The sequence below is a fragment of the Passer montanus genome, unplaced genomic scaffold (genome assembly GCF_014805655.1).
Source record: "Passer montanus isolate IOZ18808 unplaced genomic scaffold, ASM1480565v1 scaffold62, whole genome shotgun sequence".
NCBI classification, from domain to species: domain Eukaryota; kingdom Metazoa; phylum Chordata; class Aves; order Passeriformes; family Passeridae; genus Passer; species Passer montanus.
In genome coordinates, this window is record NW_024371260.1 from 1,736,633 (window position 1) to 1,762,574 (window position 25,942).

A 25,942-nucleotide genomic window follows, 5' to 3' on the forward strand; every position below is an offset into this window, starting at 1 on the left:
CTTCGTTAACTCCCAAAAAATCCAGACCACGCGCTCACCGAGTTAAATATCTTCGTTAACTCCCAAAAAATCCAGACCATGCGCTCACCGAGTTAAATATCTTTGTTATCTCCGTAAAAAAAAGCACACCATGCGCTCACCGAGTTAAATATCTTTGTTATCTCCGTAAAAAAAAGCACACCATGCGCTCACCGAGTTAAATATCTTTGTTATCTCCGTTAAAAAAAGCACACCATGCGCTCACCGAGTTAAATATCTTTGTGAACTTTCTAAAAGACCGCGCTACGCGTGTCCTTAGCGTGAGGCCCGCCGAGGTTCGCGTGTGAGGGCCGAGGTGCTGCTCCCCACCCCGGTTGGGTTTTCCCCGTGCAGCGCTGGAATTTCGCCACACAAATTGTTTCCCTGCAGCGGATATCAACAAAAAGATGTTTATTATTAAGTCCTTAACAGAACAGGCCATGTTTGTCCTTCACCTACAGGCTCGTGTCTGAGGGCTGGCATCTCCCTCACACTCTGGGCTGGTTTTTTGCTGTGTAGTGCCAGAACTCACCACAAAAATTGTTTCTCCCCAGCAATTACCAAAAAAATCACCTTTTTTAAGTTCTTATGTACATCCTTAACACAGAGATGTGTGTGAGGGTGGACATCCTGCCCTCCCTCCATCCCCCGGCTGTGTTTTCCCAATGACGTGCCAGAATTAACACAAATTGTTTCCCCATAGCAGTTTTCAATAAAAATGTCTTTATTAAATCTTTAACAATACAAACTATGTGTATCCTTAACTCCCAGGCTCCACTTGTGAGGGTCAACATTTCCCCCCATCCCAGCTGCGTTCTCCCTGTTCAGAATTCACCACACAAATTAGCTTTTTTCCTAGTAGCAGTTACCAAAAAAAAAAACCAAAACAACCCTTTACAAGTCACTGTATGGCCTGACTACTAACTTTGAAGTGTGCTTTTAATTTAACAGGTTTCAACAACAACAACAACACAGGGAAAGTGCCATGAAGGAGCAGCTTCACACCCACACGATCCTCAGAGGATTTCTTCCACATTTTCCATTTCAGCAGCAGGTTTGCTTCACAATCAAATCCCTGCTTCTAAAACATACACCCAGGCTCTGGTATCAGTAGTGGTGGTGCACAATACGTGAAAATATCCCCTCTGGTTCTTTTCCATCTCCCAGGGCAGCCAGGAACCCTTCCTGTCTCCTCCTCTGGGCTAAAGCTGCCAGGGACTTGAATGTCTTTGGTTCATAAATAGCCAAGTCAGCCAGAACTTTCCTGTTCAGCTCCACCTGGGACTAAAGGCAAGAAAAAATCTTGGTTAAGGACTGTGATTTTTAGGAACAACACTGCAGTGCTTAGTTTTAAATATATTTTATTTAAATAGGTTTTATTAAATATAGTAAATTTTTATTATTAAATACAATTAAATGTATTAAATATAATGAACACTCTTTACTGTTTATATAAACACCCTTCATTAAGTATGATTAAACACTCTTAAGGCTTAAGACTTGAGGTCTTTAAGCAGATTAACTTTTTTCTGCCCTGTGCAATTTGGAGCTGTTAAAGACTCTCAGACACTCCCTGACTAGGGATGTCTCATTAACCCACCACGTAAAAATTATTTCCTGACTTTCTCTAAAGTTTTTGTGGTAGAAACCAAGAACTGAAGAAAAATCTCTAATTTTGCCTCAAGGCACGTGTTCCAGGTTAAGACATGACATCTGTTTCAGCTCAAATTAAAACAGAATCACCAAACTGAAACAAATTCCCAGCATGTTTTAAAAACAAGGGACAATGGCACCAAGTTTCTGCATTCTTCACGCTCACCAAATCACAAATTTAGTGAAAAGAATAAGGATTTCTTAAGGTTTTGGGTTTTTTGCTAACCCAAGCTTTGTATTTTTAAATTTCTTGAAGTAAAAGGAAAAACAGCTGCAATTGAATGCCCACATAAAAGCATTTTAAAAGTCTCATTTCTAAGTTTTGGGGACAGAACATGAGGTAGAGCCACAATGTTCACCAGGATAAAATGGAATAATCGATATAGGGAAGAGAAATAGTTTAGGGCAGAACTTAGTTCCTGAAGTGGATGAAAGGCTTTCATGCCTTTCATCACTCTAATTAGTAAGTAATTATCCTCCAAACCACATCCTTACCTTGGCCAGGTTGCTTATGAAGGCTGGGTACTTCAAACCATGTTCAAGGGAAGCTGCTTCAATCCTTGTGATCCAGAGCTGAGGGTGTAAAAATCAATATATTGCATGATCAAACACTTTAAAATAAACCCTTTGCCACATTGGTCTGCTTATTAAAAACAACATTTTCATGGAATATCCTGAGCTGGAAGGGACCCACAAAAAAATGCTGCTTTAAACTCCAACTTTTCATCCACTGCTTTTAAAACCCCCCAGAGTAAGAAAAGCAGCTGTTTCACTCCTGCCTTGCTCCCATTTTGATGTTTCCAGCCAACATTTTGCTCTTTACCGCTCTGAGGAATCTCTTCTTCTCCCTCCTGGCCTTGGTGGACTTCACAAAAGCCCTGCGGACACTCCTCACTGCCAGCTTGTAGCAGCGGTTCTTCCTGCCACGAAAATGCTGCAAAAAAACCCCAGAATGGTCTTATTCAATCAGATTTAAAGATATAACACTAATAAAGCTCATTTGCACTCACAGCTCTCCATAATAAGGATCACTGAACCCTTCACAAGCACGCCCTAAGCCTTCAGCTGGCACATCATGAAAATATTCTTCCCTTGTGGAAATACATGGAATATCACGGGGGATATAATATCAAGGAAATGTAATTTTTATCATGAAAAACATGAAGCTGAGGAGTTGGAGCAGGGTGGAAAAATCTCAGTTGAGCGGAGGCAAAACCAGGCCTCACTTTGTGCCGTGGTTCACAAAATCACGGGCAGTGCTTTCACCCAACACTGAATTCACATTTATTCTCATTCCTGAGCTCCCCTCTGTTGTGTCTGTATGAACACAGGGATGGGGCACGAGCCTCTGATTTATCAAACAAAAACCAAAAAAATTAAATTTGTTCTCTGACATCCATCTAATGCAACACAGGAAAATGTAGCCAGTGCTGCACCAGGAATAACTGGTGCAAAACCAAAATATTTTCACTTCCTTCAACTTTTTCTACCTCAGCATTACAGCAAGATGTAATTTGAAGAATTTTAATGTACTGCCTAGGATGCCCTTGAGAAAGGTTCATCCCTGGCCTCAGCACAGCAGTTTAAAATCCAGCAGAAATCCGAAACGCAAAACAATTCAAAATGCACTTGAGAACAAGGTTAGATTTTTTTCCCCCATTTTTTTTTTTTGCCCAGTAAAAAACACTCAAGAAGGAAACACAGTGCAGGGACGCTGTATTTAATGAAACACAGACCACTTTACAGCACGAGGAAAGCACAGAATGGTTCGGGTAGAAAAGGGAGCTCCGAGCCCACGCAGTGCCGGGACCCCTCGCTGCTCCAAGAGCCTGGGGCTCTGCAGGGACGGGGCATTCCCGGCTTGGGGAGCCTGCCCGGGGCACAGGGGCACAGGGACACGGCGGGGACCCCGCACTCACCCGCGCGTACTTGAGCACCTCCTGCACCCTCCAGAAGCGATCCGTGAGGCGGCTGCGCAGCCAGCGCGCCGCGCTCAGCACCACCATGGCTGCGGCACGGCTCCTGCCTTCCTCCCTGCCTGCCTGCCCGCCTCCCTGCCTGCCTTCCTTCCGGGGCGGCACCCGAGCCTGCCCGGCCTTCCCCGAGCCTTGCCTCGCTGCTTCCTCTGAGCCTGCCTCTTAGCCCGCCCGGCCTTCCCTCAGCCCGCCCCGGCTTCCCTCAGCCTGCCTCTTAGCCCGCCCCGGCTTCCCTCAGCCTGCCCCCGCTGCTTCCTCTGAGCCTGCCCCGAGCCCGCCCGGCCTTCCCTCAGCCTGCCCCTAGCCCGCCCCGGCTTCTCTTAGCCTGCCCCGGCTTCCCTCAGCCTGCCCCTTGCCTGCCCCGGCTTCCCTCAGCTTGCCCCTAGCCCGCCCCGGCTTCCTTCAGCCTGCCCCGGCTTCCCTGAACTTGCCCCGAGCCTGCCGGGGTTTCCTCTGAGCCTGCCCCGAGCAAACCCCGAGGCTGCCCGGCCTTCCCTCAGCCTGCCCCGAGCCTGCCCCAGCTTCCCTCAGCCTGCCCCCGCTTCGTCCTCTGAGCCTGTTCCCGAGCCTGCCCCGGCTTCCTCTGAGCCTGCTCCCGCTGTTTTTCCTCTGATCCTGCCCCCGAGCCTTCCCGGTGCTTCCTCTGATCCTTCCCGGTCCTTCCCCCGGTCGTTCTCCCGGTTCTTCCTCGGCTCCTTCATCTGGTTTTTCCCCTGATCCTTCCCCGAGCCTTCCCGGTCCTTCCTCTAGTCCTTCCCCCGGTCTTTCTTCTAGCCTTTTCCCCGGTTCTTCCCCCAGCCCTTCCCCCGGTTCTTCCCCCGGTCCATGCCCCGAGCCTTCCCGCTCCTTGCTCCGGTCCTTGCCCAGATCCTTCCCAGTCGTTCTTCCAGCCCTTCCTTCAGTTCTTCCCCCTTCTCCCGATCTTCCCTCCCCTTGCCCTTCCTCCAGTCCTTCCCCTGTCCCCAAGCCTTTTCCCAGCCCCTTTCCTGGTCCTTCCCCAGCCTTTTCACCTCCCCCGGCTCCTCTCTCACAGCACAGTGGCTTTTCACCGTGCTGGGCATCCTCTGCCCCAGCCCGAGGACAGCCGTGGAATCACGGAATATTCTGAGTTGGAATCCACAGGGATCATCCAGCCCAGCCCCTGGCTCTGCAGAGACACCCCAAAATCCCACCCTCTGCATCCCTGGGAGTGTTGTCCAAACACTCTTGGGGCTGTGCCCATTCCCTGGGGAGCCTGGTCAGTGCCCCAGCACCTTCTGGGGGAAAAACCTTTCCCAAAATCTGACCTAAATCTCCCCTGACACAGCTCCAGCCATTCCCTCAGGTCACCAGAAACCTTCACCCTCTGGCTGAAGAGCCTTACCCTGATCCCAGCCCTCTGATGTGACCACAACGCCCTCGTCACCTGCCCGAGGTGTGACCCAAAGCAGCCCAAACCCCCAGCTCAGCTGGGAGCAGGCACACACCGTGTGGTTGTACCAAAATTCCCTGGAAAAAGGAGCTGGGCTGCTTGGAATGCGCATTCCCATGGCTCAGTGAGGGATTTGGGATTTTGTATCCCCAGCAGTGCTCCAGTGTGAGCAGGTTTGGTGTTGGAAGGATTCCATAGTGGATAACAAGCCTTAGAGCATCCTGCAAGGGTTAGGGTTAGAGAATGGGAGACATAAATTGAAAATTTATGAGCTGTGCAAACCACAAGATGGTGCTGCCAGAAAATGATTCCATGGGAGCAGCAGTCCTCGGCGTCAGAGAAATGATGGATTTTTCTGAGGCTCTTTACTCATCACCACTTCCAGCATCTCAAAGCAATCATGCTGCTGTTATAAACTGCTCCATCATCAAGATCTTCCCCACTTCTGGGAAAGTTCTTGTCCAGAATGTGGAAATTTCAGAGAATTGTGGAGAAATCTTTCTTCATATCACTGAGGCTTGTCTGACACAAAGTTCGCTTGGTTAGTACGAGAACCAGTAGAAAAGAAATGTACAGAACTCAATTTTCAGACCTCCCTGAAAAGGTTAAAATGCATTTTCACGACAGCAAAAGAACTTTGGAAAGTTTCCCTGGATTTCGCAAAGCTTCTTAGAATTTATGGCACTTCTATGAATGCTCAGATTGTGTTTCACCACACCCTGTGCCATCACCAGCAGATGGTAAAAGCAGCTGTAGGATTTTTAGCTGCCCAGCACTGAGTTCATCTCTCCATGATTTAAGCCTAAAATTGATTTCTCCTCCTATAGATTTGGGTCTGGGTTCTTTCTCTTTGTGTGACTCGTCCTTTTTTCCACTTCAAAGGCATAAATCAAGTTTGAAAAATATTATGTCTTTAAATCTAAGCAGAATTTAGACAGGCAGAGCAACCACGGAGACTCCCAGAGCTCCCTGCCACTTGTCACATTTATGGTTTCCTGCACAGCTCCAGATTTTATTACTAACGCTGTCTCTGGCCTGTGCAGCCCTGAAAAACAGGATGGATCCAGTAGTTATTTCCTCTGGGATGTCTGGACAGATCTGAGAAGAGATTTCACATTTTGCAGCTCGAGTGGAGGCTGCTGCCCTGCAAAGCCCCCGGGAGCCATCCAGCCCTGGAGTGCAGGGAAGGAACGGGGTGGAAATGGACTTGTCACACTCTGCTGTCTGCTTTGGAGGTTGTTTCTCTGTATTTTTTAATATCTCTCTCTTATTACTGCCACTGTATCTTGGAGGCTACACAGGTGTGGAGATGGCGCTGAAATCCTTAAATAATATTGATCTTGTGAGGGAGATGAAATAATTGATAATTGCTGTGCCTCCTCTACGAGAGTATCAATATGTTCTGCAAGCAATAACAGATGACTGCAGGGGACAGCTGATTTCTGAGGAATAAAGTGATTATTATCAATTTCTCTAAGATTTTTTTTTTTTTTAATCTAGAGAGGAATTTTAGAAAATGAATCCGAGGCAGAATAATTAAAGTTGGAGAGGCACCATCCTGACCCGGGGATGGATGGTTGGAGCGTGTTAAATCCCATCAGTGGGGAGACAGACGTGAAGGATTGGCCAGCACAGAGAGCACTGAGGCTGCTCTGTAAACACAGCAGCCTTGCAAAGCTGAGCTCAGAAGGGAGCACGCTGCTGGGGGTGAGTGGCTGTGGCTGCAGGCAGCTGGGAGCAGTGACACCACCACACACTGCGGAACAGCTCCTGCCCTTCGTCTTCATCATCACTGCTCCCCTCCTTGGCACGAGGCTTGGGCAGGAATATCTGCTTGGGTGCAGGGTGAAGAGCATGGAGAGGTGATTTGAAGAGAAGGAACTGCCTGTGGGTGCCTAAACCCGACATTCTGAACACCTAAACCTGATATTCGGAGCGCCTAAGCTGGATCTGCTGAGCACCTAAGCCTGATCTGAACATCTAAGCCTGATATTCTGAACACCTGAGGCTGAAATCCTGAACCTAAGCCTGACATCCTGAACATCTAAGCCTGATCTGCTGAGCACCTGAGGCTGAAATCCTGAACCTGAGCCTGCCATCCTGAATATCTAAGCCTGATATTCTGAGCACCTGAGGCTGAAATCCTGAACCTGAGCCTGCCATCCTGAATATCTAAGCCTGATATTCTGAACATCTGAGCCTGCCATCCTGAACATCTAAGCCTGATATTCTGAGCACCTGAGGCTGAAATCCTGAACCTAAAGCTGCCATCCTGAACATCTAAGCCTGATATTCTGAACACCTGAGCCTGAAATCCTGAACCTGAGCCTGCCATCCTGAACACCCAGCTGAGCTGGAAGGTGGAGGGGGATACCAGAGCCCACTGAGCAGCTACCACAGGAACCCTTTGGGACTTCTTGGGATTGTAATCCTGGGAAAAACTACAGCAAATTCAGTAGGATTCTGGATTCTAAACCAAAATAAAAGCTACTGCCTACCTTCCAGCAGATCTGCACTGGGACTGAGGCTGGGCAAAGCATCTGAAGAAGCAAACTGTGCTGAGGAGGGACCCAAGGAGACCTTTCCCTGCTTGCTCCACCATGATCTCTGCTTGAGGGCTCCTGGCCACGTGTGGAGGAGGCAGAAGAAGCCTTTGCAAGCTCTGTTAGACCAAAAGCGAAGAAATATTTTTGGATAAGAGCGTGGGTTGGTGGACCTTCTTGAAGGATGTCTGGCCAGGACCCTGAGGACTTTGGAGCAGAAATCCTGTCGGAAAAATCCCGGATGATGCCCGGGCTGCCCCCGTATGACATGGATGAGCAGCTCCTGCCCAGGGAGCCCCGCAGCCCCTGGTGCTGCCTGGCCTGGACCCTGGTGATAGGAACCATGAACTCCCTGGTGTTCCTCCTGAATTTGCTGCTGATGTTTGTCATTTTCACCGTCGTGCTGCTCCCTACCATCGTGGTGGTTTACTTTGGCTTCCAGTGCCACTCCCAGGTAAGTGCCACTCCTCAAGGGCAGGGCCACACCTGAGGGCTCCTTTGAGAACCCCAGGTGAGCAGTGCCTGTCCAGGCCAGGCAAAACTCCCCAAGTTTTGGCTTTGGGCACAGATTTTTTTTCCCTGTGTGAATAGCCTGGGCTGACAAGGACAGGTCTTGTGGGAAATTGGGCAATGGAGTTGTATCCCCATGGAAGTGCCAAGCAGAGGTGCCAGCTGAGGTGAACACACTCCCTGCCCCCATGGAATTGCTGTTTGCACTTTAATTTCACAATTATTTCTCTCTTCCCTGGGATTTCTCTCACTGAGAGCTGCCAGCCTGGGCTCCAGAGCTCACAGCCCTGCCTGGGCTCTGGTAGGGTTTGCTCCTTTCTGTTTAAGATTCATTAGGACCTGCCTAATGATTAGTAAAATCTGACCGAATATCCATGCCAATCTACCACTCCTGCTCCCAAACATCCTGTGCATTCCTCACACCAAAAATGAGCCTCCTTTGTCCATCCAGGCTCTGTGTGCTGCCCTCTGCATTGCATCATTTCCTTATTTACAAATCCCTTCTTGGTATATTCCTTTAAACATTTTGGGGATCACTTCACCAAGGGTGGATGTGCAAAAGCAGTTCCTTGTTTTCCTCACAGCTCAGTGTGCCTTTTTCATAAACAGGGCCTGCAAATTGGACTGAAAATGGGAAAAAACCTCCCAGAACTGCCCCTTCCAGCTCCCCTCACCTTGGAAAACCTCAAGTTCTCCTTTGCACACACACACAAAGGCTTTGAGGAGATGCAGAATGTTTTTGAGTGCAGCCAAATGGACCTGAAGTGAAAACCCCTGAGCTGCTGGAAGCTGTGAGGGGTTTTTTAAACTCAATCTTTCCTTTAATGCAATCACAGCAAAGGATTGTGGCTTCACCAGAGCACTCCCTGTTTTTGGGCCACGAATTTCAGAGCCTCCCCAGCAGCCAGGGGCTGATTTCTGCCCTGCAGCTCCATTAGATGGATTTATTGTTGGGTTTTAGCATGATGGCTTGTGCTGAAAGGAGAAAAGAATCAAGTCTGGGGACACAGAGGCTGCCTGCAGCATTTGGAGTGCAGAGCAAGCTCAGCTCTGCTGCCAGCACGGAAGGAGGGCTGTGAACACCACTGGGGCAGGCCCAGGGAGGTTTGCTTTCAAGCTCAACCCTGGCAGCCAGTGCCACATGCAGGCTTTGTTAAACACCCCCAGGGATGGGGACTGCAGCACCTCCCTGGGCAGCCATGCCAGAACTTTATCACCTTTCTGTGAAAAACTTCTTCCTAATATCCAACCTGTATTTTCCTTGGTGGAATTTAGGGCTGTGTCTTCTGATTCTGTCAGTTCCTGGAGGAAGAGCCCAACTCCACCTGAGCACAGGCACCTTTCAGGAGTTGTAGAGGGTGATAAGGTCGCTTTATCACCTTTTCTGTAAAAAAAACTTTATCAGCATTCTGTAAAAAACTTCTTCCTAATATCCAACCTGTATTTTCCTTGGTGGAATTTAGGGCTGTGTGCTCTGGTTCTGTCAGTTCCTGGAGGAAGAGCCCAACTCCACCTGAGCACAGGCACCTTTCAGGGAGTGTAGAGAGTGATAAGGTCACTTTATCACCTTTTCTCTACAAAACTTTTTCACCCTTTGTATAAAAAACTTTCCCCTAATATCCAACCTGTATTTTCCTTGGTGGAACTTAGGGCTGTGTCTTCTGATTCTGTCAGTTCCTGGAGGAAGAGCCCAACTCCACCTGAGCACAGGCACCTTTCAGGAGTTGTAGAGGGTGATAAGGTCACTTTATCACCTTTTCTGTAAAAAAAAATTTATCACCTGTCTGTAAAAAACTTCCTAATATCCAACCTGTATTTCTCGTGGTGGAACTTAGGGCTGTGTGCTCTGGTTCTGTCAGTTCCTGGAGGAAGAGCCCAACCCTACCTGAGCACAGGCACCTTTCAGGGAGTGCCGAGAGTGATAAGGTCACTTTATCACCTTTTCTCTACAAAACTTTTTCACCCTTTGTATAAAAAACTTTCCCCTAATATCCAACCTGTATTTTCCTTGGTGGAACTTAGGGCTGTGTCTTCTGATTCTGTCAGTTCCTGGAGGAAGAGCCCAACTCCACCTGAGCACAGGCACCTTTCAGGAGTTGTAGAGGGTGATAAGGTCACTTTATCACCTTTTCTGTAAAAAAAAATTTATCACCTGTCTGTAAAAAACTTCCTAATATCCAACCTGTATTTCTCGTGGTGGAACTTAGGGCTGTGTGCTCTGGTTCTGTCAGTTCCTGGAGGAAGAGCCCAACCCTACCTGAGCACAGGCACCTTTCAGGGAGTGCCAAGGTCACTTATTTTTGGAGCTCTTTTCCAGTTTGACGAGCCTGGCTGTGCCTCTCTCTCCCCGCAGGTGCTGCACTCCTCTGCCCGCTACTGCAAGAGCATCCTGGACGACAACAGCTCCTCTGCCCTCATCATCCTGGGCTTTGTCATCATGTCCCCGCTGCTGGTGGTGGCCATGGCGCTGTACTGCAGCCTGGCGCGGCGCCTGCAGCTCCTGGTGTGCTTCCAGCCCTACAGCCTGGCCCTCTACAAGGGGGGCCGCTGCTGCTGCCCTGCGCGGGGGGCTCCGTGCTGTGCCAGGGGCCGCGGCGGCCAGCTCAGGGCCTGGGTGTGACCCTGCAGGGCCAGCAGTGTCCCCTGCCCGTGCCTCGTGCTTCATCCTCATCCTCAGCCCTGCCCGTGCCTCATCCTCATCCTCAGCCCAGCCTGGGAGCTGCCTCTGCTCAGCCAGGTCACCCTGTGCTTTATCCCCAAAAGTTCCAGGGCAGCTTCATCCTTCCAAATCAAGGAAACCACCCTCTTGTTTATCCCAAAAATTGCAGGGCAGCTTCATCCTTCCAAACTCCCTGGTGTTGTTTTTGGTGTTGTTTGTTGCTGTTCCTGCTCATCACTGTCTGCTGTCCCCTTTGTCCCCTTCAGAGCCATGCCCAGTTTTCTGTAGAAATAAAGTTTGTGCCCAGCCCCCCTGGAGGAGTTTGTTGTGTCTCAAAGCCTGCCTGCAGCAGAACCAGCTCTTGTTCTCCACTTGGTAGCACTGTGAGATAAAATGGAATCTTTGTTCTCTTTCTGAGGATTTTTAATTTTTTTTTTTAATTTTAAATCAATTTTCTGTTTGATTTTTTCCTGCTCTTTGCTCTGATACCACCCAGAGGAATAACCAGGGGTGGGTACAGGGGGGAAGTGAACTGGAGGGGGAAAAAAAAAAAAGGAGGAAAACGAGATGACATTTTCTGACAAGACTGAAGAAAAACAAGAAAGTTCTGTTCCAGGCAAGGAGATCCTGCTAGAGGATAACAAGGTTTTGCCTGAGGGCAGTGTCTGCTCACTGGGTACAGATATTTGATAGGAGCTGCTGCTCCTTTTGCTCACCTGTTGTTCAATCCAACTGCTTTTGAAAGGAAAACATCCTTCAGCCTGGCAGCTATTGCAATGAACCCTGCAAAGAAACCCAGAGTTATTTGCTACAGCCTCCCCAGTAAAGAAAAATTGTATTATTTCAGTTGGTGTTTTACCTCTCAGAGCGTTTTAATACCAAAGGGGAAATGAATTTGCCTGCAGCAGGGCAGAGAGGCCAGGCTGGAGCTCAGGGTGTCCTGGCGAAGCACTCCCAGCACTGCTGGGGCTCTGAGGTGGAGCTGCTTTGATCCTCAATTTCCTGGAGAGATATTTGGGATAAATAGAAGTAGAACAGAGCCATCTCCCGAGCCTTGGATCAGCTGCTGTGCCAGCCTGCAGGGTCAGTGTGCCAGGCAGGGATCCCTGCTCTGCCTCCTCTCCACTCCCCCAGGCACAGCTTTGTCCTGGCAGCTCCCAAACCAGCCCCGAGCACTGCAGGGAGGCAGAAAAAATTTTATTTTTTATTTTATTTTCTGTTTTCTTTTTTTTTTTTAAGTTCAACTACGCGTGGATTTAATTCCCCTGCAAGATCTCCGTGCTCAGAGGCCCCTCAGGAGGCACAAACCCACATTTCCTTTGGTCAGCTCCGTGTTTATTTTTTGTGCTTGCCTGTCCCTGGCTGGCCCAGGTGAAGCACAGCAAGACGTCTCAGCGCTTATCAGCTCTTGGAGCCCTCAGCTGGGGGTGCTGCAAACACAAACCATCTGTCAGGCTGAGCTGGGATCAGGAAGATCATCTTCCAGAGCCAAGGACAACAGAGAATTTATTGGAAGGATGCTCTGAGGGAGGCCAGGGAAGGAAGCTGGACCCTGCTGCACATACCAGGAGAGGATCTGCTGCTCCCCAGCTCGTCCCGGGGTGCTCCAAGTGCTTCATTTTCTGTGCAAAACTCTCCAGCTGATTTGGCAGGATGTGCATGGCAATATAACATGGTAATAAACCCTCGCTGACATGTTCTGGACAGTTCTTTGGGCTCTCTCTTGTTTCACTGAAATTTGAGTGTTTTCAGGGAAGTTTTCCCTGTTCTCCCTCCCCTCTCTGACTGGGCACTGGTGATTGTTTCCAGCTCTGCTGCTTAGGATGGATGGAAATGATTAAAGAAGAGACTTTTTAAGCAAAAAAAAAAAGGAGACTTTTTAAATGATTAAGGAAAAATAATCTGGGAGTGCCTGCAAGGGCCCTTTCCCTCAGCTGATCCTGCAGAGTGGGGCACACACTGCCCTGGGAATGCTGCCCTGTCACCTCCAGGAGGGGATTTCCTTGTGGAAACCCTGTGGGGTTTGTGGTGGGGTAGGGATGGGCTTTATGTGTGATTTTTGTGTGATTTATGTGTGATTTGTGTGTGATTTATCTATGACTTTTTAGTGATTTATCTGTGATTTATGTGTGATTTATCTGTGATTTATGTGTGTTTATTTATTTTTGATTTATATGTGATTTATGAGTGATTTGTATATGATTTATGTGTGGTTTATGTGTGATTTTTGTGTGATTTGTGTGTGATTTATGTGCGATTTATGTGTGACTTGTATGTGATTTATCCGATATATCTGTAGTTATTTATTTATTTTTTATTTATATGTGATTTATGAGTGATTTATATGTGATTTATGAGTGATTTATATGTGATTTATGTGTGATTTACACGTGGTTTATGTGTGATTTGTATGTGATTTATGTGTGATTTTTGTGTGATTTATGCGAGGTTTGTGTATGGTTTGTGTGCGATTTATGTGTGACTAGTGTGTGATTTATCTGTGATTTATGTGTGGGTTTTAATTTATTTTTGATTTATATGTGATTTATGAGTGATTTGTATGTGATTTATGTGTGATTTACAGGTGGTTCATGTGTGATTTGTGTGTGATTTATTTTTGATTTATGTGTGATTTGTGTGCGATTTATCTATGACTTTTTAGTGATTTATCTGTGATTTATGTGTGATTTATCTGTGATTTATGCTCCACTCTGCTGATACCCAGGCAGGATTTTCCTGCAGATTCATTCCCTGTTATTGTCCCATCCCAAATCCTGGCTCCACGAGGCAGCTCCAGAACTTGTTGAACTGGTGGGAAAAAAGAAGAATTGGTGAAGAATCAATGAAGATTTGGTGAAGATTTGGTGAAGATTTGGTGAAGATTTGGTGAAGATTTGGTGAAGATTTGGTGAAGGATCGGTGAAGGATCGGTGAAGGATCGGTGAAGAATCGGTGAAGAATCAGTGAAAAATTGATGAAAAATTGATGAAGAATTGGTGAAGGATCGGTGAAGAATTGGTGAAGAATTGATGAAGAATCGGTGAAGAATCAGTGAAGAATCAGTGAAGAATTGGTGAAGAATTGGTGAAGGATCAGTGAAGAATTGGTGAAGAATTGGTGAAGAATTTATGAAGACTCGGTGAAGAATTGGTGAAGAATTTATGAAGAATTGGTGAAGAATCAGTGAAGAATTGGTGAAGAATTGATGAAGAATTGGTGAAGAATCAGTGAAGAATTGGTGCCTGGAAGGAGGAGCTGTCTCAGACCCTGAGCCCCCTCTGAAGGCTCACCCTGTGTGCAAACCTTGAGATCAAAAATGCTGATTTAGAAATGCCTGGGATGGGAGAGACACTGCTGAGGGAGAAATGGAATTAGGAACATTTTGTCAATAAGACTGGATTCTTTGGACAAACAGAACTAGGAAAGATGCATTGTAGCAGGACCCACGAGGGGTTGTTATTTTAATTTTAGATGGATTTAATTTTAGATGATTGGCTTTAAGGCATTTACAGCATGGTGTGGGAGAGCTCCTATTTCTTCCTGGAGCCAGCTCCCCTCTCTCCCACTCTGAGCTCTCAGTCCTGGCTGGGATTGTGTCACTTTTGGGCACAGATGTTGTGACAAAGAGCACTTTTCTGCCAGGCACCAGCTGCCCTTCACCTGCTGCTGGACACATTTCATCTGCTCTGGAGCCTGGCCCAGCCTGAGCACAAAAATCCCCTTTGCTTGGGATATTCCTTCTAGCTCAGCTGAGACCAGACACTCAGAAATTCAGAGAAAAATAAAACACAGAAAGGAAATCAGTCAGTGTTTCAGAGCAGAGAAAAATCCCCTTTGCTTGGGATATTCCTTCTAGCTCAGCTAGAAATCCAGACACAGAAATCCAGGGAAAATAAAGCACAGAGAGGAAATCAGGCAGTGCTTCCAAGCAGAGAAAAATCCCCTTTGCTTGGGATATTCCTTCTAGCTCAGCTAGAAATCCAGACACTCAGAAATTCATGGAAAATAAAGCACAGAGAGGAAATCAGGCAGTGCTTCAGTTGATCACCCACAGGGAATTTTAATTCAGGTTGGAGGGAAAGGTTCCTTCAGCCTCCTGATTTCCTGCTTGTTCATGAGCCCGTTCTCCATACCCCACAGGCAGAAATATCCCCAAATACAGAAATATCTCCATATCCCACAGAAACAGAGGGAGAAGGGAGAAGGGAAAAAAACCCTTTTGCAATGAAAGATGATTCTGTCTTAAAGAATTCAACTGGAGCTCATTCAGGGTGTGAATAACTCATTTTTCTGCTTTGTTCTCACACCCGGGTGTGGCTCTGCCTACCTGGGCCAGACCATTCCTGGCAGCTCCTGGAAAATCAGCGTTCCTGGGGCTTGCAGGAGCTCACTCAGCGTGGCTTCCTGCACGGAGGGCCCTTTGTTCACGGGGGTTTCTGCTCATTGCACTTCTTGCTGCTCCTGCAAGAAGGATTTTAGCCACAACATGATTTTAGCCACACATGATTTTAGCCACACATGATTTTAGCCACACATGATTTTAGCACACCATGATTTTAGTCACACACTGATTTTAGCCACACCAGGATTTTGGCCACACATTATTTTATCCACACCAGGATTTTATCATACCATTATTTTAGCACACCATGATTTTATCCACACATGATTTTATACACACATGATTTTATACACACATGATTTTAGCCACAACATGATTTTAGCCACACCAGGATTTTATCCACACATGATTTTATCCACACATGATTTTAGCCACAACATGATTTTAGCCACACCAGGATTTTGGCCACACATAATTTTAGCCACACATTATTTTAGCCACACCAGGATTTTAGCCACAACATGATTTGGCTTTTCCAGGAGCTCTGGGCTCTCCTGACCAAAACAAAACAAAAAAAACCCAAAAAAATTCCCCAAAAAAACCCCCAAAAAACCCCAAATCACCAAAAAGCCCCCAAAAAAACCCCAAAACCCAAACCAACCAACCGAACAACAACAAAAAAAAACCCCAAAAATCCCAAACCAAACCCCAATCAGGACCAAAATAAACATTAAAAAACCCACTGTAAATTATTATTTGGGGTTTTTTTCTGTCTCCCAGAGGACAATTGTAGGAGATCCCAGCTCCTGAGGGCCCGGAGCCTCCTGACGTGGGTGGAAATTCCTGAGGAAGCTCCGTCCTGAGGGATCCTCTGGGATTTGGCTTTTCCAGGAGCTCTGGGCTCTCCTGACAGGATGGAGACAGGACAAAGGAGTCAAGAAATAAAGGAAATTATCCACTCCAAAGAATAGGCTAAAAATTCACCTCTCCCTGCAGACTTTGTGCTGCTGCTCAGAACTGAATCCAATTTTTGGAGCTATTTGGGTTCCTGGCAAGCCAAGTGAAATAATACACAATTAAATTATAAATAACATTAACATGAATTAATTGTTATTTTAATTATTATTTTATTAATGATTTTATAATAATATACTTTTCAATATACAAATTAAAAATAAATATATTAATCTATCTAATCATTCAAAATCTACTCACAAAAACCACAACAGCTCAAAAAAAAAGTGTCAAAAATCAAAGTTAATAATCAAACTTAATCAAATAACCCATCTAATAAAATTTAACATCATCAGAAAAATTTTAATATTTTATTAATTTTATAATAATATACTTTTCAATATACAAATTAAAAATAAATATATTAATCTATCTAATCATTCAAAATCTACTCACAAAAACCACAACAGCTCAAAAAAAAAGTGTCAAAAATCAAAGTTAATAATCAAACTTAATCAAATAACCCATCTAATAAAATTTAACATCATCAGAAAAAAAAAAATCTAAAAAATAAGTTTATGCATTTTAATCACCATAATAATGACACTAATCACAGTATTTTATTTTCTCTGGTACATTCAACAAATAGTTAACAAAATTATGTAAAAAATCAATATAACTCTCTGCCCTGCCTGGTTTATTTATGGGGACAATGTTCTTGGGATTGTTTCTTGCCTGGTTTTTTGGGGTTCAGTGTTCTGAGCCTGTTTCCTGTCTGGTTTTTGGGGTCAGTGTTCCTGGATCTGTTTCCTGCCTGGTCTTTTTATGGGGTCAGTGTTTTTGGGCCTGTGTTCTGCCTGGTTTTTGGGGTCAGTGTTCCTCAGGTGTTTCCTGCCTGGTTTTTTGGGGTCAGTGTCCCTGAGGCTGTTTCCCACCTGATTTTTTTATGGGGTCAATGTTTCTGAGCTGTGTCCTGCCTGGTTTTTTTGGGGTCAGTGTTCCTGGACCTGTTTCCTGCCTGATTTTTTTGTGGGGTCAGTGTTTCTGAATTTGTTTCCTGCCTCTCTTTTTGGGGTCAGTGTTTCTCAGGTGTTTCCTGCCTCTCTTTTTGGGGTCAGTGTTTCTCAGGTGTTTCCTGCCTCTCTTTTTGGGGTCAGTGTTTCTCAAGTGTTTCCTGCCTCTCTTTTTGGGGTCAGTGTTTCTCAGGTGTTTCCTGCCTGTTTTTTTTTATGGGGTCAATGTTTTTCAGGTATGTCTTGCCTGTTTTTTTGGTGTCAGTGTTTCTGAGCTGTGTTCTGCCTGGTTTTTTTGGGGTCAGTGTCTCTGAGGCTGTTTCCCACCTGGTTTTTTTGGGGTCAGTGTTTCTGGACCTGTTTCCTGCCTGATTTTTTTTTGTGGGGTCAGTGTTTCTGAATTTGTTTCCTGCCTCTCTTTTTGGGGTCAGTGTTTCTGGATTTGTTTCCTGCCTCTCTTTTTGGGGTCAGTGTTTCTCAAGTGTTTCCTGCCTGTTTTTTGGGGTTTTTTTATGGGGTCAATGTTTTTCAGGCATGTCTTGCCTGTTTTTTGGGGGTCAGTATTTCTGAGCTGTGTTCTGCCTGGTTTTTTTGGGGTCAGTGCTCCTGGGCCTGCTCTACCTGTGGAATTTCTTCAATTCCAGACAGGACCAATGAAAAAACAAAATCTCTGTGCTGGAGGTACCCCAAATTCAGGGCTCAGAGCCCAGGCTGCTGCTCCTCACCCCACAAATATATATAAAAATAACCTTATTCTCGCTCTGTGTGTCTTTTAGGCAGCTTTGGGATAAAAGAAACCGAGGTTACCTCACTGAGGAGTCACTCCCAGCCCTGCTCATCCTCTGAGAAACATAAACCTGCTGGATGCTGTGAGTAAACACTTCTATTTCTGTCGTTTGTCTTCCAAGCCCAACAAAAATAAGAGATGACTCCAGGCTGAGCCCTGGCTCCGCTGGTAACTGAGAAGTGACAGACCCAGGGCTCGAGCCAGGCTGGCATTTCTGGGGTCAGGGAGCTGAGGCTGCTGCCCTCTGGCCTGCAGCTGAGCAGAAATTAATTAGCAAAAAATAATCAGCAGGAATTAATCAGCAGGAATTATTCAGCAGAAATTCATCAGCAGAAATTCATCAGCAGAAATTCATCAGCAGAAATTCATCAGCAGAAATTATTCAGCAGAAATTATTCAGCAGGAATTAATCAGCAGAAATCCCCTTCAGGGTGGGCGAGCTTGTGAGAAACGCTGCTCACTTCCAAAAAAGTTTAGAAAGGTTCATTAAAACCCTGTCAAAAACACAGCAGAAATCTGAGCAGGGGAAATGTCACAGCTCCAGGAGCAGAGGATTTTTCCCACCAGGATTTTTTGCCTTTTAACCCTTTAATTCTGTCCCAAAATTCTGTCCCTCAGCTCCTTTGCTGTCCAGTGGTGGAGTTTAAACCCTTAAATCTTAATTAAAGGTCATAGTGACAATCCCACCCTCCCAAATAACAACCCAAGGGGGTTAAAATCCATAAAACATAACTACAAATCTATCAAACAGAATTAGAAATGTATAAAACATAGCAATAAATGTATAAAATAGAACTAGAAATGTATAAAATAGAACTAGAAATGTATAAAATATAACTAGAAATGTATAAACTATAAGTCTATAAAACATAATTAGAAATCTATAAAACTTCTATTAACATCTATAATTATATTTTCCTTTTAATTGTGGGAGTTAATGATGGCATTACTCATCTGTCCCAAGCTGTTCCTGGTGGTTTGGGGGAAAATCTGGGGGATGTTGGGATTTCTGCTGGGATTTCTGCTGGGATTTCTGCTGGGATTTCTTTTGGGATTTCTGCTGGGGTTTCTGGTGTTCTGGTTGGATTTTTGGTGGGATTTCTGCTGGGATTTTTTTGGGGACTTTTGTTGGGATTTCTGGTGTTCTGGTTGGATTTCTGCTGGGATTTTTGGTGTTCTGGTTGGATATTTGGTAGGATTTTGCTGGGATTTTTTTCTGGGATTTCTGCTGGGATTTTTTGGTGTTCTGCAGGGATGTTTTGGTGTTCTGCTGGGATTTCTGCTGGGATTTTTTCTGGGATTTTTTCTGGGATTTTTTCTGGGATTTTTTCTGGGATTTCTGCTGGGATTTTTTATGGGATTTCTGCTGGGATTTTTTATGGGATTTTTTCTGGGATTTCTGCTGGGATGTTTTGGTGTTCTGCTGGGATGTTTTGGTGTTCTGCTGGGATTTCTGCTGGGATTTTTCCTGGGATTTTTTCTGGGATTTCTGCTGGGATGTTTTGGTGTTCTGCAGGGATTTCTGCAGCAGCAAAGCTGCCGTGCCTCCCCTGGCTCCAGATTCAGGGTGAATCCAGGCAAGGACCAGCGCAAGCCCAGCCTGGATGGAAACAGGATTTGCCAATTCCTGTAAAGTTTAAAAATAACCCCAAACCCCTTGAAAGTCCAATGATTTTCCAGGCTGCTTTTTCCTGCTTGCACCAATTCCAGCAGGGCTTGAGGGGGATCAGAACTCCTGCAGGGTGTGAGCAGCATCCTCAGGGATAAACTGCCAAAAACCAGGGAATTAATGAGGGCTGAGCAACACTTCCTTGGGAAGTGAGGAATGGGAGGAAAAAATCTGAATTTATCCAGCAAGGGGCTCGGGAGATGGGGCTGGAATTATTATTATTATTATTATTATTATTATTATTATTATTATTATTATTATTATTATTATTATTATTATTATTATTATTATTATTATTATTATTATTATTATTATTATTATTATTATTATTATTATTATTATTATTATTATTATTATTATTATTATTATTATTATTATTATTATTATTATTATTATTATTATTATTATTATTATTATTATTATTATTATTATTATTATTATTATTATTATTATTATTATTATTATTATTATTATTATCATTATCATTATCATCATTATTATCATTATTATCATTATTATCGTTATTATAATCACCATCATAATTCTTATCGTTATTGTTTTAATTTTTATTATTTTTATTATATTTATTTTATTTTTAAATCTATTTTTTATTAATTATTATGGGATATGATGGGGGCAGGTGAAATCTGGGTCAGGTTTTAGGAATTTTGGGATCTGCATCAGCCTCTCCTCCCCCTGAAGCTTCCAGCACAGCCTTTGGAAAGAGGGGCTGCACCTCAGCTTATAAAATTTAATAGAAATTATCACTTTAATAATAAAATTATAACAGCCTGGGATGCAGATGGGCCCCAGACTGGGAGGAGAACCCAAAAGTGCCCTCAGGTGTTCCTTGGGAAGGGAGGGATGGAAGGAAATAATCTGTATTTATCCAGCAGGGGCTCTGGGTGGGCCTGGAGATGGGGCAGGAGGAGGATGGGATGGGATTGGGTTTATTATTTATATTATTTATTATTATTTGTATTAATTATGATGGGGTTTGGTGGGATATGGTGGAGGTCTGGGTTAAATTTTAGGAATTTGGGGATCTGAACCAGCCTCTCCTCCCTCTGCAGCTTCCAGCACAGCCTTTGGAAAGAGGGGCAGCACCTGTGTACAAAAATTTAATAGAAATTATCATTTTAATTATAAAATTATAACATCCTGGGACGCAGATGGGCCCCAGACTGGGAGGGGAACCCAAAAGTCCCTCTGGATCCGTGGTTTTTAATTCAGCTCCATTTTCCATGGGGTGCAAACCTTTGGGCTCAGCTCTTTCCTCTCTGAGCAGCCCAAACTCCTGCTGAGGTTTTATTTTATTTTTACAGTTCCCAGGGGAGAGGAAATAAAGTGGGAGGAAATGTTGCTCACCAGTGCCTGTAATCCCCAAATCTTCCAAAAAATCCCTTTTTTGCTGCTTTTCAGCCTGCTCCCTCCCCACGCCAGGGAGGGGAGGACTGATGGATTTCTTCATCGCTGGATGGAGTTTTTTTTAATTTTTATTTTTGTTGAGGTTGGGATTGAAGGTGTTCAAGATGGCATTTTGTGTTTAGTTTTAAATACTTTTATTTTTTCTTATTTATATTATTTCTTATAATTATTTCCTTTTTTCCCTTATTTATCTTTATTTTTTATTTATATTATTTTTATAATTATTTCTCATTTATTTTTTCTTATTTATCTTTATTTTTTTCTTATTTATATTATAGTAGTGAGTTTCATATTATTTCATTAATAAGGTATTAAATGGTTAACTGTTTTTTCCTATAAAACCTTTTAAGGTTAAACTTTAAACTTTCTACTCTGTAATGTTATACACTTCTAATCAAGCACACACAATTCTAGTTACTAATTGATTTTGAATTTTTACCAATTAATTTACCAATTACCAATTCAGTTTGAATTTTTACCAATTCATTTACCAATTACCAATTCATTTTGAATTTTTACCAATTCCCAATTCATTTTGAATTTTTTAATTATTTCCTTTTTTCCCTTATTTATCTTTATTTTTTATTTATATTATTTTTATAATTATTTCTCATTTATTTTTTCTTATTTATCTTTATTTTTTCTTATTTATATTATTTCTTATTTATTTTTTCTTATTTATCTTTATTTTTTTCTTATTTATATTATAGTAGTGAGTTTCATATTATTTCATTAATAAGGTATTAAATGGTTAACTGTTTTTTCCTATAAAACCTTTTAAGGTTAAACTTTAAACTTTCTACTCTGTAATGTTATACACTTCTAATCAAGCACACACAATTCTAGTTACCAATTCATTTTGAATTTTTACCAATTCATTTACCAATTACTAATTCATTTTGAATTTTTTACCAATTACTAAGAAATTTTTACTTTTTACCAATTACCAATTAATTCTGAATTTTTACCAATTAATTTACCAATTACTTTTGAACTGTTACCAATTACCAATTAATTCTGAATTTTTACCAATTCATTTTGAATTTTTACCCATTAATTCACCAATCACCAATAAATTTTGCATTTTTCCCCTACAACCCCAGCTCGCCTCTAACCCTTCCTTAAACCCCCACATTTATTACCACCAAAAACCCCCAAATCCCCACCCCCCCTCTCCCTGCCCTTCCCCACCTCCCCCGAGCCCTTCCCCACTCCCTGAGCCCTTCCCCACTCCCTGAGCCCTTCCCCACCTCCCCTGAGCCCTTCCCCACCTCCTTTGAGCCCTTCCCCACCTCCCCTGAGCCCTTCCCCACCCCCCTTTGGGCTACCAATTAATTCTGAATTTTTACCAATTCATTTTGAATTTTTACCCATTAATTCACCAATTACCAATAAATTTTGAACTTCTACCAATCACCAATTAATTTTGAATTTTTTTACCAATTACTAATCAATTTTGACTTTTTACCAATTACCAATTCATTCTGAACTTTTACCAATTAATTCTGAATTTTTACCAATTCATTTTGAACTTTTACCAATTAATTCTGAACTTTTACCAATCACCAATTAATTCTGAATTTTCACCAATTAATTCTGAATTTTCACCAATCACCAATAAATTTTGAATTTTTCCCCTACAACCCCATCTCCCCTCTAACCCTTCCTTAAACCCCCACATTTATTACCACCAAAAACCCCCAAATCCCCACCCCCCCTCTCCCTGCCCTTCCCCACCTCCCCCGAGCCCTTCCCCACTCCCTGCCTTCCCCACTCCCCGAGCCCTTCCCCACTCCCTGTGAGCCCTTCCCCACTCCCCGAGCCCGGTATCCCGAGCCCGGGACGCTCCTCCCAGAGGACTGGCCAATATCCCAGGGCAGGGCAGCTCCGCCGCCTGTCCCACTCTTCCTTTCTTTAGAAACGCCTTTTTCCTTCTTCTAGCTCATTCCGCTCCGGCACAGCTTTGGATTTCTCGCCGCTTTTCTTTCCTTTTTTAATTTTTTTTCTTTTTTTTTCTTTTTTTTTTCCCCCTGTAGTTACTGGCTTGCTGCCAGCACCTCGCAGGGCCAAAGTTTTATTACCTAAATTTTAATTATCTAAATTTTTATTATTTAAATTTTTAATACCTGAATTTTTAATACCTGAATTTTTAATACCTAAATTTTAATACCTGAATTTTATTATCTAAATTTTAATACTTAAATTTTTAATACCTGAATTTTTAATATCTAAATTTTTAATACCTAATTTTTTTATTATTTAAATTTTTAATACCTAAATTTTATTATCTGATTTTTTATTACCTAAATTTTTTAATACCTAAATTTTTAATACCTGAATTTTTATTATCTCCATTTTTATTACCTAAATTTTTATTATTTAAATTTTTATTATTTACATTTTTAACACCTCAATTTTTATTATCTGCAGGAACACACTTTTCAAACCCAGCCCACGGACCGAGCCCCGCTGCTGGCTCCGGGAGCCCGAGCAGAAGGAGCTGTCGGGATGGATTTATGGCTTTAAAAGGAGCGGAGGGGCAGGAAGGAAAATCCCCCGCAGGAGCCGCAGCTCGCAGCGCAGCCCGGCATGGCTCGCCGTGCCTGAGCTCGGCACTTTCCTGAGCCCACGCGTGGATTTTGGGCGTTCCGGCCAGCAGCAGGCTCGGCGATGTTGGCCAAGGTGATTTTTTCCCTTTTTCTGTGGCTGCGGGTCGCTGCGGGGCAGGACCCACCTGAGCCAGGTGAGTGCCAGGCGCTCCCGCGCTGCTTTTCCTCCTTTCTTCCTCCCTTTCTCCTCAAAAAACCTTTTCCAGGGTAAAAGCTGAGCCTGCGGGGCTGCTTTAGGTACAAGAAACAAACCCGCCCTGCCTGCAATTGCTGCTGAGAAAGTCGATTTTTGTGGTGTGAGTTTGTTTGTTCGCGGTGGGGGAGAGGGAATTGCGCGGAAATGTGCGGAGTTCGGGGCGATCCTGCGGGAAATCCTCGCTGGGGGCGCTGAGGGGAAATCAGCGCGGAATGGCTGGAACTCGATCGCTGCGGCTTGGATCGGCTTTGTGCGGGGAACGGCAGCGGGGCAGGCAGGGACGGGTCCGTGGATGATCCATGGACGATCCGTGGATGGATTCCGGGCAGGACTCAGCCCTCAGCGGTGCCTGAGCTGCTGCAGTCAGCCTGTCCTGCTGTGGAGGAGGTTCTGTGCCCCCAGTGGTGGTTCTGTTGGGTTCTGAGGCTCCAGGGATGGTTCTGTTGGTTCGGTTCTGTGCCTGCAGGGATTTTTCTGTTCAGTTCTGTGCCTGCAGGGATGGTTCTGTTTGTTCAGTTCTGTGCTTGTAGAGATGGTTCTGTTCAGTTCTGTGCCTGCAGGGGTGGTTCTGTTGGTTTGGTTCTGTTGGCTCTGTTGGTTCTGTAGCTCCAGGGATGGCTCTGTTGGTTTGGTTCTGTTCGGTTCTGTAGCTCCAGGGATGGTTCCGTTGGGTTCTGTAGCCCCAGGGATGGCTCTGTTGGGTTTCCAGTGCACCTGGGAGCTGCAGTCTCCAGTCTGCCTGGCCAGGAGCCCTCAGCCAGGGCAGCCGGGTGTGACAGGGCTGCTGGGGACAGCGAGGCTGGGCTGGGGCTCTGAGCCCTCACGGGGAGCTGCCTCTGTCCCTCAGTGTCCCACTGAGGTCTGTCCCTGTGTCCCAGGGCGGATTTGTTCTGTTGGTTCGGTTCTGTTGGTTCTGTATCCCCAGGGCTGGTTCTGTTGGTTCTGTGCCTGCAGGGGTGGTTCTGTTGGTTCTGTTGGTTCGGCTCTGTTGGTTCTGTAGCTCCAGGGATGGCTCTGTTGGTTTGGTTCTGTTCGGTTCTGTAGCTCCAGGGATGGTTCCGTTGGGTTCTGTAGCCCCAGGGATGGCTCTGTTGGGTTTCCAGTGCACCTGGGAGCTGCAGTCTCCAGTCTGCCTGGCCAGGAGCCCTCAGCCAGGGCAGCCGGGTGTGACAGGGCTGCTGGGGACAGCGAGGCTGGGCTGGGGCTCTGAGCCCTCACGGGGAGCTGCCTCTGTCCCTCAGTGTCCCACTGAGGTCTGTCCCTGTGTCCCAGGGCGGATTTTGTCCCTCAGTGTCCCTGGGTGGCTTCTCTCCCTCAGTTTCCCAGCTGGGTTCTGTCCCTCAGTGTCCTATTGGGGTCTGTCCCAGTGGATTCTGTCCCTCACAGGGAGCTGGGCTCTGTCCCTCAGTGTCCCAGGCTGGATTTTGTCCCTCAGTGTCCCGGGGTGGCTTCTGTCCCTCAGTGTCCCACTGGGGCAGGAGCGCTGCTGCAGCTCCTGGCATTGTCCCAGCACTCCCAGTCCACCCAGGCAGCAGCAATTCCCATTGTCCTGCCCCCCTGCCACCCTGGGAGCCCGTGGCATTTTCCCAACCCGTGGCATTTCCCAGCCCGGGCTCAGAACAATGCTCAGGCCTTCAGGGGCCGTGACAAAGGCAGCCCTGGCATTCCAGAAGGGCTGTGCCCTGCTCCAGAGGCAGGGCTTGGGTTTGGGGCTGAGCTGGGTTTGGGGCTGAGCTGGGTTTGGGATGAGCTGGGTTTGGGCTGAGCTGGGTTAGGGGCTGAGCTGGGTTTGGATGAGCTGGGTGTGGGGATGAGCTGGGTTTAGGATTGATCAGTGTTAGGGCTGAGCTGTGTTTGGGGATGAGGTGGGTTTGGGATCAGCTGGGTTTAGGATTGATCAGTGTTAGGGCTGAGCTGGGTTTGGGGCTGAGCTGGGTTTGGGCTGAGCTGGGTTTGGGCTGAGCTGGGTTAGGGGCTGAGCTGGGTTTGGGATGAGCTGGGTTTGGGATGAGCTGGGTTTGGGATGAGCTGGGTTTGGGCTGAGCTGGGTTTGGGCTGAGCTGGGTTAGGATGAGCTGGGTGTGGGACTGAGCTGGGTTTGGACGAGCTGGGTGTGGGACTGAGCTGGGTTTAGGATTGATCAGTTTGGGCTGAGCTGTGTTAGGATGAGCTGG

At 45.3% G+C, this 25,942-nt stretch overlaps 3 protein-coding genes across 3 annotated transcripts in view; 2 read left to right on the forward strand and 1 right to left on the reverse strand.

Annotated features, from left to right (window-relative positions):
* Positions 1 to 720: 720 nt before the first annotated feature.
* MRPL20 (mitochondrial ribosomal protein L20) lies at positions 721 to 3,852 on the reverse strand. Its single transcript, XM_039727735.1, has 4 exons — positions 3,591 to 3,852; positions 2,495 to 2,605; positions 2,167 to 2,244; positions 721 to 1,302 (listed from the first exon to the last, which is right to left on the reverse strand). Exons 1-4 carry the CDS (start codon positions 3,675 to 3,677, stop codon positions 1,126 to 1,128), a joined length of 453 nt encoding a protein of 150 aa, XP_039583669.1. The 5' UTR covers positions 3,678 to 3,852; the 3' UTR covers positions 721 to 1,125.
* Positions 3,853 to 6,768: 2,916 nt separating this feature from the next.
* TMEM88B (transmembrane protein 88B) lies at positions 6,769 to 11,064 on the forward strand. Its single transcript, XM_039727696.1, has 2 exons — positions 6,769 to 8,055; positions 10,465 to 11,064. Exons 1-2 carry the CDS (start codon positions 7,786 to 7,788, stop codon positions 10,729 to 10,731), a joined length of 537 nt encoding a protein of 178 aa, XP_039583630.1. The 5' UTR covers positions 6,769 to 7,785; the 3' UTR covers positions 10,732 to 11,064.
* Positions 11,065 to 12,089: 1,025 nt separating this feature from the next.
* The window catches only part of VWA1 (von Willebrand factor A domain containing 1), a 33,805-nt gene continuing 19,952 nt past the window's right edge, over positions 12,090 to 25,942 (forward strand). Inside the window, exons 1-3 of the mRNA XM_039727569.1 lie at positions 12,090 to 12,445; positions 17,856 to 17,948; positions 23,394 to 23,706. Of these exons, the coding sequence (XP_039583503.1) occupies positions 23,634 to 23,706 (73 nt within the window). The 5' untranslated portion in view covers positions 12,090 to 12,445; positions 17,856 to 17,948; positions 23,394 to 23,633. The remainder of the gene's footprint in view (positions 12,446 to 17,855; positions 17,949 to 23,393; positions 23,707 to 25,942) is intronic.